Source organism: Notamacropus eugenii, chromosome 2, assembly GCF_028372415.1.
Source record: "Notamacropus eugenii isolate mMacEug1 chromosome 2, mMacEug1.pri_v2, whole genome shotgun sequence".
Classification (NCBI taxonomy): Eukaryota; Metazoa; Chordata; class Mammalia; order Diprotodontia; family Macropodidae; genus Notamacropus; species Notamacropus eugenii.
Genome location: NC_092873.1, coordinates 119,147,843 through 119,161,990, shown reverse-complemented (window position 1 = coordinate 119,161,990; position 14,148 = coordinate 119,147,843). Strand labels below are relative to the sequence as shown.

Below are 14,148 nucleotides of genomic sequence, written 5' to 3'. Positions count from 1 at the left end.
CCCAAAATATCAGGGAGGCTTAGAGAATTCCTTTGAAGAAGGATGTTGAACATTGTTAAGCTCAAAGAGCTAAAAACAGTATTTGACTCCAGGCATGTTGGCCAGACAATCTCACAAAAGAATGCTAAAATTTCATCTGAAAAAGGAGCCCCAACCCCAGTCCCAGATGAAAACTCTAGCAACTTTACAAACAGGATAGAACATCAGTGGGGCATACACAGTTGTCTGGGAAATGAATCATTGAAGCAATTCCAGCTGAGACATAACCCTGGGATCTTCTGAGTCCTATAGGTAATATTCCCATTCTCACTGACAGGATGGGAATCCATGGGAAATCGTATTTATGTATTGGGTTATTTCCCTTGTCAATTTGAAATGAGCCCTTATGGCAAGGTAACAACATATATTTTATTGGAATGGATTTCAACAGTGGAGAAGAAAAGAAGTGGTCTATGTAGATAGGCAAGCCACTTCAGCCAGACCTGACTTCTAATCCTGCCTTTGACTCCTACTGGCTGTGTGATCCTGAGCAATTTGCTTAACATCTCTATATCCCAAGCAACTCTCACACTAAAAACACCAGGACAATGGTAGCTGTACTGGTGGTAGAGGGAATTTCCTCTCCAGGGACCTTGCTACATAAATCAAAGCACAGATCTCTTATCATTTATTTTGCTGTTTCATTCTAAATGAAAACTTTTCAATTTGATTTGTAGTTCCTGGGTTTTGATAGTGAATTCCACAATTGCATAACTAGGATCAGCCCTAAACAATGTCTAGAGTCAAAAAGGGAGTTATATAGGATCCATGATATAGAATCCATTATATAGGATCCATGACTTGGATGACCAACTTTGATAAAATGATAAAAATTATCCTGGTAGACATTCTTTACACAATGAAAGAAACTCCATCTTTACATTTCAAATATTCTATGTGCACCAAGTTAAGCTGATCAGTTCCTACTCATCAAAGTCCCAAATGCATTTCAGTCAATTAAAATACATCAATACTTCAGCCTTTTTTGAGGAAAAATGGGAGGTCTGAATCCTGCCCTTCACATGGGATTCCCCTCCCTCTTCACCCCTCCCCAATCTGCCCTCTGAATCGGTGGCCCTGAGAGTTTGGGTTTTCCTCATATATCACCAGTGGAGTCAAGATTACAAAAAGGACGGCTTGTACATCTAGGTCTGAGTGAGACTGTTCTCTATTCTCTGTCAGAAAACCAGGAACTGAAAATCATGGCTGGGAAGCCTAGACTTTATTACTTTGATGGAAGAGGCAGAATGGAATCAGTGCGCTGGCTGCTGGCAGCTTCGGGTGTGGAGGTACAGGTTTCATTTCTTACATTTATTCTTTTTCATCAGACTAAGTGAATATTTACTAGTGGAGAAGTCACATGGAACTTACTGAATGACTTCCTCCAAAAGAGGGGTCTAATAACTATGATCACCATCATTTTTTTTTTCTTTTATTATTAACTGAGTCTTAGGAGCAAGTTGAAAGTCTCATTTCTCTTGATAATTAACTGTTGACTGAGTTCACCTTCTGAAAGTAGCATCAGTGCCTAGTGCAAAGAGCACTGGACTTAGATTCAGCAGACCAGGGTCCAAGTCATGGCACTTCTATCTACTAGCTGGATGTCCTTAGGCAAGCCGTCTTGCATCTCTCCAGCTTCATCACTTATAGTAGAGGGGCTGGCATTAGATTATTACTGAGATCCCCTTCTAGGTTTAATGTTCTATGATCTTTGCCTACAACGACTGCTTAATTTTTTTTCTTTTGCATAACACTAAGAATGATACTGGTTCCCATTTATTTCCTTAACTGCCTGGCCATCATTGCTTACTGTTGTTATTCATTTAAAAGCCCAGCACTTTGGAAAATTGAAAAATGCCAAGGAACAGAAACTGGGTTAGTTTTTAAAGAGACTTTAGCCATCTTCATTTTTGCTTGCTTCCTTTCTCTTGGGTAAGGAGTGGGGAAGATTCAGATTCATTATATACAAGGCCTTCATAAAGTCTTCATGAAGTTTTTAAACTTTTAAACATTAATAATTTAGATTGATATGCTAGAAAAAATTTTACCCATCCTTCGGGTTGTGACAAATGATTTCTGCCACTCTTAACTGATATTAGTAAGTCACTTCACCTGTCTGGGGTTCAGTTTCCTCTCCTGCCAATTGAGGCTATTGGATGAGATAACCTCCAATGTCCCTCCCAGCTCTGTCTGCATCCTAGGATGTGGGGGCCTTCAGTTCTGCTAATCATAGGACCCCATTCTGTCCCAGGACTGAAAATAAGACTACTCTGTGTACTCTATCCACTACACCACTTAGTTGCCTTGTAAACAGACTAAGAGTCTCAATCTATGGCCATACTATGAGCAGCAATTACAATGATTAATAGTCACAGTATTAACTAGGTAGTGTGGCATAGTGAAGAACATTGGTCTGGGAGTCAGGAGACTCAGGCTGTAGTCACGGCTCTGTCACTAATTAGCTGTGTGACCTTGGGTAAATCATAGGATCATGGGATCATAAATAGAGAGTTAGAAGGGATCTTGAGGTCATCCAGTTTGTGCCTCTCCCTCCCCCCATTTTATGGATAAGGAAACTGAAGCATAGAAAAGTTAAGTGACTTGCCCAAGGTCACTCAAGCAGTAAGCTACAGAGGTAGGTTTTGAACCCAGGTTTTAACTCTTAAGGGTGTACATTGCAGAGTAGTCACTGATTTGGCCTGGTAGATAAGGCTTCCTCAAATAAGAGTTCCCTCCATAGCCCGTGTCAAACTCACATAGAAATGGGGACCACTAAATCATATGCATTTAATTTTATTTATAAATACTTCCCAATTCTATTTTAATCTGGGTGGAAATGCATTCAGGATTTTGCAGGCAGTCTGTTTTACATTTCTGTCCTATATCTATGAAATTACAGGTACAGAAACCTCCACCCTCTCTGTCCCAAAAGGCATAGAAAGGTAGCCCCTAGTGATTGTAGTGACAGAATGTTGGGCCTATAATTAGGCAAACTGTGCCCCTGACACTTATTAGGTGTATGACCCTGGGTAAGTCTCAGTCTCTGTGTGCCTCAGAGAATAGCACTTACATATGAAGTCATAGTGATTTCCAGAATCACAGATACATTGTATTGATTTACACAGTGGGCTCTGCCAGGCACTGGATAGATACAAAAATGAAAAAGTACAAATTGTTACCCTCTAGGAATTAATAATTTGATAAGCATTTCTCTAAGACTCATCTTTTAATATAAAAAAAAGTGGAGGGAGGGAGGATTAGAACAATGGTACTAAGATCCCTTCAGGGGATCCTTGGTATCAAAAATATTTTCATAATAATACTAAGATGTTATTAGCTTACAAAAATACTCCTCCCTTTTCCAATTACATATCCACGAGGAGCTGAATTTTATCTAAATATCCACATCTCTATGTATGTATGTATGTATATGTGTATATGTATATTTCTTCCAGAACAACATATTGCAACAGACTGAATGCAGAAGCAGATATAAGAATCCAGTCAAAATCAGTCATTAAAAAGATTTGCAAAAGTATGTAAAACAATGCTACTCTTCTCACTAGTTTTTTGTTTTGGAAAACAGTCATTTTTCATTAAAATATGTTATTTATATTAATATGTAATGGATTTGTTTTGATGAATTGGAAATATATTTAAAACTCATCTGTTTTATTTTCTAATACAGCAAATATTGATAGAACCCACATAAACAGAAGCTCTTTGGGTAGGTCCTCAATAATATTATATTTAAGAATGTGATAGGATTCTGAGACCAAAACATTTCAGAAATGTTGGACAAGAGCATCAGAATCATTGATGTAGAGCTGGAAGAAACATTAGAAAACATTTAGTCCAAGGTCTTCATTTTTGCAGATGTGGAAACTGAGGCCCAGAGAAGTTAAGTGACTTGCCCAGGGTCTCCCAGCTAGTAAATGCCTAAGGCAGGATTTGGACTTAGGTCGTTGTGACTCCTGCTCCTGTACTCTACCATGATAGTTGTCTTAGGTGATCTCTAGGGTCCCTGCCAATGCTAACCTTCTATGATTCTATTGCTCTGACACCCTTATGTGTCCTTCTTTCTAGTATGAAGAAGTGCTTTTTGAAACAGCAGAAGAACTTCAGAATTTAATTAAGGGTGAGTTCAAAGCTTTGCTGTGTGCTGTGCTAGTCCATTAAAATCAGAATAACTTCCTTTGCCTTGCCTGAAAAGACACACAGAAAGTCTCTAAGTTGCCTTGTAGCAATTAACTGATTCTACAGTTGTGAAAAAGTGTGTTATAAATCATTGCATAGATATGGAATTACACAGGACAGTACACAAGTGTGTTCCTCTGTACCTCAGAGGTGGGGTTTAAATTTCAAAACAGCCACATCCGGGAAGGAAGTAAAGCTTTTTTGGCCCTCAAACAAAGGGTCCTTGTCCTCTATAGAGAAATCGTGGTGGAAGGGAAAAGTGATGGGATTTACGACTGGAAAGATTAGGTTGGAGTTAGGTCAAGGAGGAGCTTGGATGTGAGGAAAGAGGAGGCAGATGGGAATTACTGGAGGGTTTTTTGCATGTGGGCAAAGAAGTATCTTGATAATTGAGGTGTTTCAGGAAGACTAGTTAAGAAGGTTTGGTTTGGAATAGACAGAGAAGAGAGGTATGGAGGCCCATGAGGAACACTGAAAAAAATCTAGTTGGCACACAAAGTTAAAGGTACAATATATCTAATCCTAAGAGAAAAATCCAGAAACAACACCATGTGCCAGTCTTATTAAGCATTATTGTTTTAGACTATTTTAAATAACAAGATAGTAAAAGGATGGAATGTTGGTGTAGTGTAGGAAATAACTAGCTGATGGACTTAAAAAATATGGAAAGACTCGGACCTATGAAGGAAGAGGTTATCCATCCTCAGAGAAACAGAGGATAGGTAGGTATAGTATGGTCTTACATAGATACATGTGAATGTATATACCTATATATGAGTATGATTATAGATACTGAAATATATATATACATTTAAATGTACATATATATGTTTGTGTGCATATTTGTACATAAGTATATATTGTGTGCATATACATATGTGTATATGTGTATGTACATGTATGTCTGCATGTATATGTATATATAGATACTTATATATTTTACATAGATAATATCTGTGCCTATTTATACCTTCTTGGGGGCGGGGAGAAAGAAAAGAGAAAAAAAGAACAAAGTAAAAAGCGCATAGCAGAGAACAAAAGAAAACTTACAAGGAAGCAAAGAAAAGATGGATAATTCTCAACAAAACATGTAGTATTTATTATACAGGCTTTTGAAATGGAAATTTATTGCTGTATATTTTGATTCCTCCCTTACATTCTGTTGTGCACACAACAATATTTTTTTCTTTTCTTATTTTGTATTTAAGTTTATAATGCTTCTTTTTCTTTTCTTATTGTATATTTGTTTTCTGTTTAAGTTTAAAATAAGTTAATTTTTAAAAAAAGAAAAAAAGAATCTAGGTGGGAAGCGATGAGACCCTGACATAGGGCATGGGCAGTGGGAAGCGAAAGAAAGGGGGTGGGTGGGAAGGATCAGTTGATCAACAAGCATTTATTAAGTGCATTTATTATATTTTCATTATATTATAAACACTTACAATGCACCAGGGGCTATTTAAGGTACTGGAGATACAAAGATGAAAAAAATAAAGTCATTCCTTCCCTTAATGAGCTTATATTCTCTAGGGGGAAACATCATGCTTAAACACCATTAACAGCAGCAGCAACAGCATGCTATTTGTATGTTTCCAAAGTATTTTATGAATATTATCTCCTTTGATCCTCATGACTTTAGGAGGTAAGGAGTTTTCATCATGCCCATTTTATGGATGAGAAGGCTAAGGCTGAGAACTTTAGTGACTTGCCCAGGGTTACATAGCTAGCAAATGTCTGAGACAAGGTTGGAACTCTGAATCCAGAAATATTCACTAAGCCACCTACCTGCCTATATAAGTAAATATAAAGTATATCAAATACCAAGGTATTTCAGGGGAAAAAAACCTTTCAGGGAAGGTGGATGCTAGCATCCAGCAGGATCAGGAGAGGTAAAGAGGGAGGGAATTCCAGGGATGGAAGTTAGCCCATGCAAAGGCAAGGAGACAGGAAGTGTAATGTAGTGTGTGCAGAAAAACAAGTAACCCAGTTTGTCAAGGGGTGGGTGGGGGTGCAGAAAAGCTAGCAGGAGAGGCTAGAACACACCATGAAGAACTTTGGATGTATAAAAGAATTGTGTTTGAGGCTAGAGGCAGGAGTGAGCAGATATCAATTTGTGAGAGAAGATCTGAAGGCAGACTCCTTTAAGTCAAGAATCACAAACTACCCAAACAGACAGTGTACAGACCAAGTCATAGAGTTGTCATTTGGGTTGCTGGTGGAAGTTCTCACACAGGGAGTTCCCTAGTCCAACAAGATCACCAACAAATCCTTAGAGGTCCTTTCTGTGTTCATGTATACCACCCAAAGCATCTAGCACACTGAAATGCACATAGTAGAGTCTCAAAACTACTGTTGTTAATTAATGGCATTTTATCAGTAGCTTTCAGTCAGTCAGGAAGCATTTATTAAGCACCTACTATGTGCCAGGCTCTGCAGTAAGCAATGAGGATAGAAAGGTAAAAGCATCATTTTTTTTACAATCTTTTTTTTCTATTTTACTATGTTATGGAAATATTTGTTTTATTTTTTAAGTTCAGAATAAAATAAATTAAGTTAAAAAATAAAAATGAGTAGATGCAACGGGAAATAAAAAATCCAATTGCCCCTGCTCCCCAGGAACTTACAGTCTAACTAGGTAGAGACAACTAAATCATTATGAACAAACAAGCCATATCCAGGGTAAATTGCAGAAAACTCACACAGGGAAGCCACTAGAGGTAAGCAGAAAATCAGGAGATGCTTCTTGTAGAAAGTGGGACTTTAGCTGGGATTTGAGGGAAGCCAGGAAGACAGGAGATAGAGATGAGGAGGCAGAGCACTCTAGGCGTGGGGGACACACACTCAAGATGCTTGGAGTCCAGAGATGGAAGTATTTTGTTTGAGGAACAACAAAGAGGTCAGTGTCTCTCAATACATAAAGGAAGTCAATCACTCATAATATCTTGAAAGACCTTACTGGGCAGCAAACACAATCACATCTGCAGGATGGGAGGAAGTGTCTCTAGAATGAAAATAACCACCCATGGAACAGAGTGTGATGTGACAAAGCAGAAAGAGCACTTATTCTAAAATCAGCACTCATGGATAGCCATCTTGCTTCTGAGACTTAGCCATGTGGCCTTGAAAAAGTCCTTCATCTTTCTTAAGCCTTAATTTCCCCTACTGTAGAATGAACTGGACAACTGCTGAGGTCCCTTCTGGTTCCAGAACTGTGCTTCCATGACCATACTCTAATGAGGGGGAATAACCACTGACTTGACTTCTCTTTCTTTTTTTCAGGTGGGCAACTACTGTATGAGCAAGTGCCAATGGTTGAAATTGATGGAATGAAGATGGTACAAACCAGAGCCATCCTAAGATACATAGCCGCAAAGTACAACTTGTATGGGAAGGACCGAAAGGAGCAACTCCTGTACAGTAATTGTTGCATGTTTATAAGACAACATAGAAGCCCCTTTTTTATTTAAGATATTCCTACTTAACAATGGATTTTAACAAATGATTTACCCAGGTCACACCATCAAGCAGAGGTCAAAGGCAAAACTTGACTGTAGGTCTACCTGACTTAAAGGCCAGCTCTTTATTATTTCCCCCACTTCTCAATGAAATTACGTTAAGAAAATATCTTCTTTTATATAATGGACAAAGCAAGAATGTTCTTACCAGCATGTTATGAAAGAAAATATGTAAAATTTTTAATGCCTTTCCCCAAATGATCTAAGTCCAAAATACCCTTTCTGCCAACTTTCTATGTTGTCTTGGACTGGGGATTTGTTTTACTCTGTCATTTTGTGGGTTCTGTAGTTCTAGAATTTTAGAGTCATTTTTTTACAGGCATTTGGAGGGCTTTGGAAGAGAACTCAGGGAAGTCCCTGCTTTTACTCTGCCATCTTGGCCCTGCCCTCTCTCCAAAATACCTTGATCTAGATAGCTCTAGTAGATGGTATTCTCAAAGTGTGGGCAGTCAAAGGGGGAAATTAAATCCTATGCTCAGTAGAGTGTTGCTATAACATAATGGTACTGGCTTCTGTAGGCTGGTTATCAATTAGTCAATTACTGTTGAGTGCCTACTGTGTTCCAGGTACCCTGCTCATGCTGAAGATACAAAAAAAGGCCAAAGACAGTCCCAAAGAGCTTACAATCTAATGGAATATTTATGGAACTCAGTTTTAACTTAATGGGCATGCTGGGAATATTTTCCTACTAATGTCTTCAGGCTCATGTGTAATGGACTGGCCCACTCAGATATATAGATAACTTGTTCAGAAGAGAAGAAATTCTGGCTTTGGATCTCAAATTGAATAACTATAATTTTAAAATAATTTTTAATGGTTGATAGAAGCAGAAGTTCAAAAACAATACATAAATTCACTATTAACTCAACGAAAGTGGGGATGTTTTAAAAATTAGCTCCTATGTTTATTAACTCTTCATGGAGAGGACATGCCACCCATACAGGATGAATCAATCCATCAACAAGTATATGTGAAGTGCCAACTATGTGCTGTGGTGAGCAGCTAGGTGGCACAATGGATAGAGTGCTGGGTCTAGAGTCAGGAAGACTCATCCATCTGAGTTCAAATTGGATCTCAGACACTTACAAACTCTGTGTAAGTCTAGGTAAGTCACTTAACTCCGTTTGCCTCAGTTTCCTCAAGTATAAAATGAGCTGAAGAAGGAAATGGCAAACCACTCCAGTATCTCTGCCAAGAAAACCCCAAATGGGGTCCCAAAGAGTCAGACACAACTGAAATGACTGAACAACAATAGCTTTATGCTCTTAAAAAGCATTTTCACATATAATATTTTATTTGCTCCTGCATTAATAATAATGACGTATTTAAAAAGAGCTTTAAAGCTTGAAAAGCATTGTATATATATTATTTGATTGGAATTTCTCAATAATACCATGAGCTAGTAATTTTTATTGGTACCTCTTTCCTTTTCCAGTATTGACATGTATGTGGAAGGAATGAGAGATCTGTACGACATGATTATGTTCCTCCCATTGGCTTTGCCTGAAGAGCAGGAGAAGAATATGAGCTTCATCACTGAGAAAGCCACTCAAAGATTCTTCCCAGTGTATGAGAAGGTATGGAACAGTGAGGCAGTGTGTGATCTACCTGCATATTCACTGAAATTATAAGCACTTTCTCTACTTGAATCTAAGGAAATACGTGACAATGCAGAAACATTGGACGGCCCATGGTACAGAAGAAAGACGCCTGATTCTGTAGACAGAGGATCTGAGTTCAGATCCTGCCTCTAAATGTGGAAATGTGGGCATATCACTGAGTAGACTAGGACCTCAGATTCCTAAACTTTACGAAGGCAGCAACGTACAGTAGATAGATTGGTACACTTGGAGTCAGTAAGATCTTGATTCAAATCCTGCCAATGAATCCCAAAGGAAAACAAAACCCAACAAGCCCTGAACTGGGGGGGAAACAATTCCAGTGAAGAAAGGAGGGATAGAGGGGTGGAGGAAAGAAAGAAAGGAAAGAAGGAACAATGGAAGGACGGAGGGAAGGAAGGAGCAAGGGAGAAAGAAGTTGTTTTGCTTTCAAAAACAACCCTGTGAAGCAACTGATGTAGGAAAAAAGGGATAGTTCAACAACTCTGTTTACAGATGAGGGAATTGAGGCCTTGAGAATTATTCAAGGTCACAGAGTTAGCCACTAGTTCAGTCACAAAAAAATCCAAGTTTCCTAACTCCTGATCCAGTGCTCTTGTTTTTTAAATATTTCTTATGTAACTCTAAGTTACATAACTCTCTCTCCCTCTCTCTCTGTCTCTCTCCCCATAATAGGAAGATGGAATTATTTCACTTGTAAAAGTATACTAGGTTACACTTTTAAAATTATGAACTTAACTATATTCAACAAACATGAACTTTTGGATATATGTAACCTTCCATTGAATAAACATTTATTAAGTGACTACTCTGCTGAGTGCTGGAGATACAAAAAGAGACGAAAGGCAGCCCCTCCCCTCAAAGAGCTGACAATCTAATGGGGAAAACAATGTGCAAACAAATATGTACAAGTCTAGCTATATCCAGAATAAATAGGAAATAACTGACAGAGCTTGTAATGTACTCCATGCCTGAACTATTGCAGTTGCTTGCTGGTTCGTGTTTCTGCCTTAGGTCATTCCCCATCATGGGGGATCTTTCAGTTAACTGTCAAATTGAATTTGCTTAAGCTCTGGTGTGACCATGTCATCTCCCCCTATCCAATCCCATTCAGTAAACTCCAGTGGCTCTCTGTTACCTCCACTATCACACATAAAGACTGTATTTGGCTCTGAAATCCCTTCATAGGCTAGGTCCTAACCCCTTTCTAACTTTCCAGTCTTTGTAAAGCTTAGCCCCCTCACACTGGTCTCCTTAAAGGTCCTGGAACAAACATTTCCTGGCCCTGTAGGCATTTTCCCTGGCTGTCTCCCATGCCTGGAAACTTCTCCCTCCTCATTTGTGCCTTCTGACTTCTCTGACTTCCCACCAAGTCTCAGGTAAAGTCCTACCTTCTGCAGGAAGCCCTTATTACTCCTCCTTCTGTCTGAGAGTATCCAATTCATCCTGCAGATATCACTTCTACCAAGTTGTTTATGCCTTGCTTCCCCCATTAGACTGGGAGCATCTTGAGAGCAGTGACTGTATTTTGCCTTTCTTTGTATCCCCAGCTCTTAGCACAGTGTCTGGCATGTATATGATAGGAGCTTAATAAATGTTTATTGAATGAATGAATGACTAGTATGATGAAAAGAGCAAAAATACACAAAGAGAACAATGTAGAAGAGGACAAATGAATAGAGAAATTTTTCCTACCTTGTTAATGAGGAAACATTTATTAAGCACCTGCCATATACCAGGCACTGTGCTTAGGGGCTGAGGATACACAAGAGGCAAAATTTAGTCCCTACCCTCAGGGAGTTTCCAGTCTAAAGAAGGAGACAACATGCAAACAAATATATACAAAAGAAGTTATGTACAGGATAAATTTTATTGTTTATTCATGTCCCACTCAGGGCTTTTTTGACAAAGATACTGGAGTGGTTTGCCATTTCCTTCTCCAGCTCATCTGACAGATGAGGAAACTAAGGCAAACAGGGTGAAGAGACTTGCCCACATTCACACAGCTAGTAAGTGTCTGAGGCCAAATTTGAACTTAGGTTTTCCTGACTCCAGGCCTGGCTCTCTAACCACTGCTCCACTTAACCTCCAACAGGATAAACAGGAAATAATTAAAAGAGAAAACACTGAAATTAAGTGGAGTGGGGAAAGGCTTTCTGTAGAAGATGGAATTTTAGTTGGGACTTGAAGCAAGTCAAGGAGGTCTGTTGTCAGAGTGGATGAGGGAGAGTGCTCCAGACATGGGGGATAGCCAGAGAAAATGTTCTGTCTTTAAATAATATGCCATCTTCAAGTAATGTGCCCTAATTCCCTCCCTTCTCTCTTTGTCATTGATCCTATAGGCATTGAAAGGCCATGGGGAAAATTACCTTGTTGGCAACCAGCTGAGCTGGGCAGATGTACATCTACTTGAACTCATCTTAATGGTTGAAGAATGCAAGTCTGGTGTTCTCTCGGCATTCCCTAAACTGCAGGTAATTCCATCAAAAACATTCTCTATACTGCATATAGCTATTGATGTACATGTCCTCTTCTCCATTAGAATGTAACTTTCCCGCAGGTATGGATAGTTTTTGCTTTTTCTTTGTATCTCTAGAACTTAGCACAATGCCTCGGACACAGTAAGTGATCAATACATGTTTGTTTAAAAGATCCGGAATTTCCTCTGTGTAGCCTTCCTTCAAGAACACAGATCCTTAGACAGTCTTCATGAGTCATAAAAATCTCTTGTCCAGTCTTCAGATGATGAGGTTCTCTGATCTTAGCTGGATATTTTTTCAGATGCTAAGTATGAAGTGAGCCTGGAACTCAAACTTTTCCAGCAATTAAGGAAGTAAATCTTTATACATTTTCAAAAGAGAAGGTTGTTTCTTCATATATTTATTATATTACATTATATTATCTGATATCACATCATATGATATCATATTACATTACATTATCTTATATTATGTTATATTACATTATATTATACCTGAAAAGAGAGGGGCTTACATTTGCAGATCAGGGAGATCCTGAAGACCAAAGGGTGAAAATGCTTGCCACAGCTTTCCCCCAGGATGAAATAGCTTCCTGAAGTCTTGGCAAAAACCCTGGAGCCCTTGTTCCAATGCGCAAGGCCGATTGCTTCAGTTGCAGGTGACATAATTTTTTCTTTCATTTTTAGGAGTTCAAAGCTAGAATCAGCAAACTCCCCAGGATTCATAAATTCCTTCAGCCTGGTAGTCCAAGACGGCCATCAATGGATGATGCAAGTCTTGAAGCTATAAAGAAGATATTCAATCTGGAAAAAGGCTTGCATTTTAAATACTCAAGTATTGTATTGGCTGACTTTTAGTCATACCCACAAAAATACTAGGATGAGCTTCTGCAGCATTTCTAGGTTCAATAGCTAGTACATGCCTCTCTAAAGATCTTGTTGTTTATTGGAACACCTAGTCTTTACCTTGCTTATTACACAACTTAGTTTGATCAGAACTTCACCTTACTCAAGGATATAGATTTGTAGATTTTTAAATTTTTATTATATATTTAGGGCCTAATTTAGAGCATAGAAAGACCTTAGAGGGAACTGAGTCTAGCTTCTTCATTTTACCAATGTAGAAATTGAGAATAAGGGAAGTTAAGTGACTTACCAGAGTAGAATCAGGATTCAAACCCAGGTCTCCTGTTTCAAAATTCAATACTTTTTCAACTGTTATGCTATCTCTACTTCCATTAATCTGCATTTTTCTGGAAAGTAGAAACTTTTGAAATAAAACTGAAAATCATATGAAAACAAACCCTACTAAATGATGCATTAGGTTCCTTTTAGCTGCAAAACTTTAATACTTGCACTGATATTCTTCAGGGTCTTCAACAAAAGAAGTAATTTTCAGTTATCTTCTCTATACAGGATTTAGTCAGGAAAGCAATCTGCCAGTATATTAGAAAGGTTTTCAATGAAAAAAGAAAACAGAAGAAAAGGTTTAGTTCCCAGTTAATGAGAAATTTCAATTAAAAAAAATACCCTATTCCTCTCTCCCTGTGACACTGTTTAATCATGGTTTCATTCTACTTTTTAAAAAATGATTTGTTTTAATACACTCAAGGAAAAAAACCTGAAGGTTAACTTAGAAAATTTCCTCTTTTAAAATAGCCCTTGTCTTGTAAACTTAAAAATGTATTTTCAGGAGAAAATCAGCACTTTTATTTCTGCAAACAGACAATCTTTATTGTGAACCATTTTGTGAGCATTCATTGCAAAGTAAGCTAAGAAGAAACTTATCACCACTTGGAGGCGGAGTCAAAGGAGGCTTCAAGTTTGAATGCTACAAATTAAAGTTCAATCTTATAAATCCAAAGTAAGTTGAGTAGGATGGAGTGGTAAGCAGAGTCGTTTAGTCTTATTTCATCTTCCCAATCCACTCTGCAAGTGACTTAATGAAAGGGAAGGGAGTAGGGAGAAGTAGGTCCCCAGTATAAATCCTGACAGACCCGGGTAACTTAGGAGGTTGTCTACCGCAAGCATGTGAAGACTTCCCCAGGTGGAATGGACAGATGAGAACAATTTGTTCCAATGGTCATGAAGGTGTCTGACCATGAAGGTCAGACATTCAAAGATTCCATGGTCATCCTCTGCATCCTGGACCATTGCCAGTCATCCTGACTTTTGTCTTGTGTGAAGTTCAAGATTGTTCAATCTGCAAGAAAAAATAACTGAGGCAGATCTTTAAACCAATAACACTTTACTCAAGGGTCCGTGGCTCCCTCCAATAAAGTGGAACTGAGATCTTTCTCAC

At 38.4% G+C, this 14,148-nt stretch overlaps 1 protein-coding gene across 1 annotated transcript; it reads left to right on the top strand.

Annotated features, from left to right (window-relative positions):
- Nucleotides 1–1,075: 1,075 nt before the first annotated feature.
- LOC140526321 (glutathione S-transferase-like) lies at nucleotides 1,076–14,148 on the top strand. The gene is made up of 6 exons (XM_072642452.1): nucleotides 1,076–1,328; nucleotides 4,126–4,177; nucleotides 7,513–7,645; nucleotides 9,184–9,325; nucleotides 11,710–11,841; nucleotides 12,534–14,148. Exons 1-6 carry the CDS (start codon nucleotides 1,242–1,244, stop codon nucleotides 12,702–12,704), a joined length of 717 nt encoding a protein of 238 aa, XP_072498553.1. The 5' UTR covers nucleotides 1,076–1,241; the 3' UTR covers nucleotides 12,705–14,148.

Excerpts from the sequence above, each read along its gene's own strand:
- LOC140526321 (XM_072642452.1), top strand. The coding sequence starts at position 1,242 with ATGGCTGGGAAGCCTAGACTTTATTACTTTGATGGAAGAGGCAGAATG. Across the intron at positions 1,329-4,125 it reads TGGCAGCTTCGGGTGTGGAG|TATGAAGAAGTGCTTTTTGA; the intron begins GTACAGGTTTCA and ends CCTTCTTTCTAG. Across the intron at positions 11,842-12,533 it reads CGGCATTCCCTAAACTGCAG|GAGTTCAAAGCTAGAATCAG; the intron begins GTAATTCCATCA and ends TTTCATTTTTAG.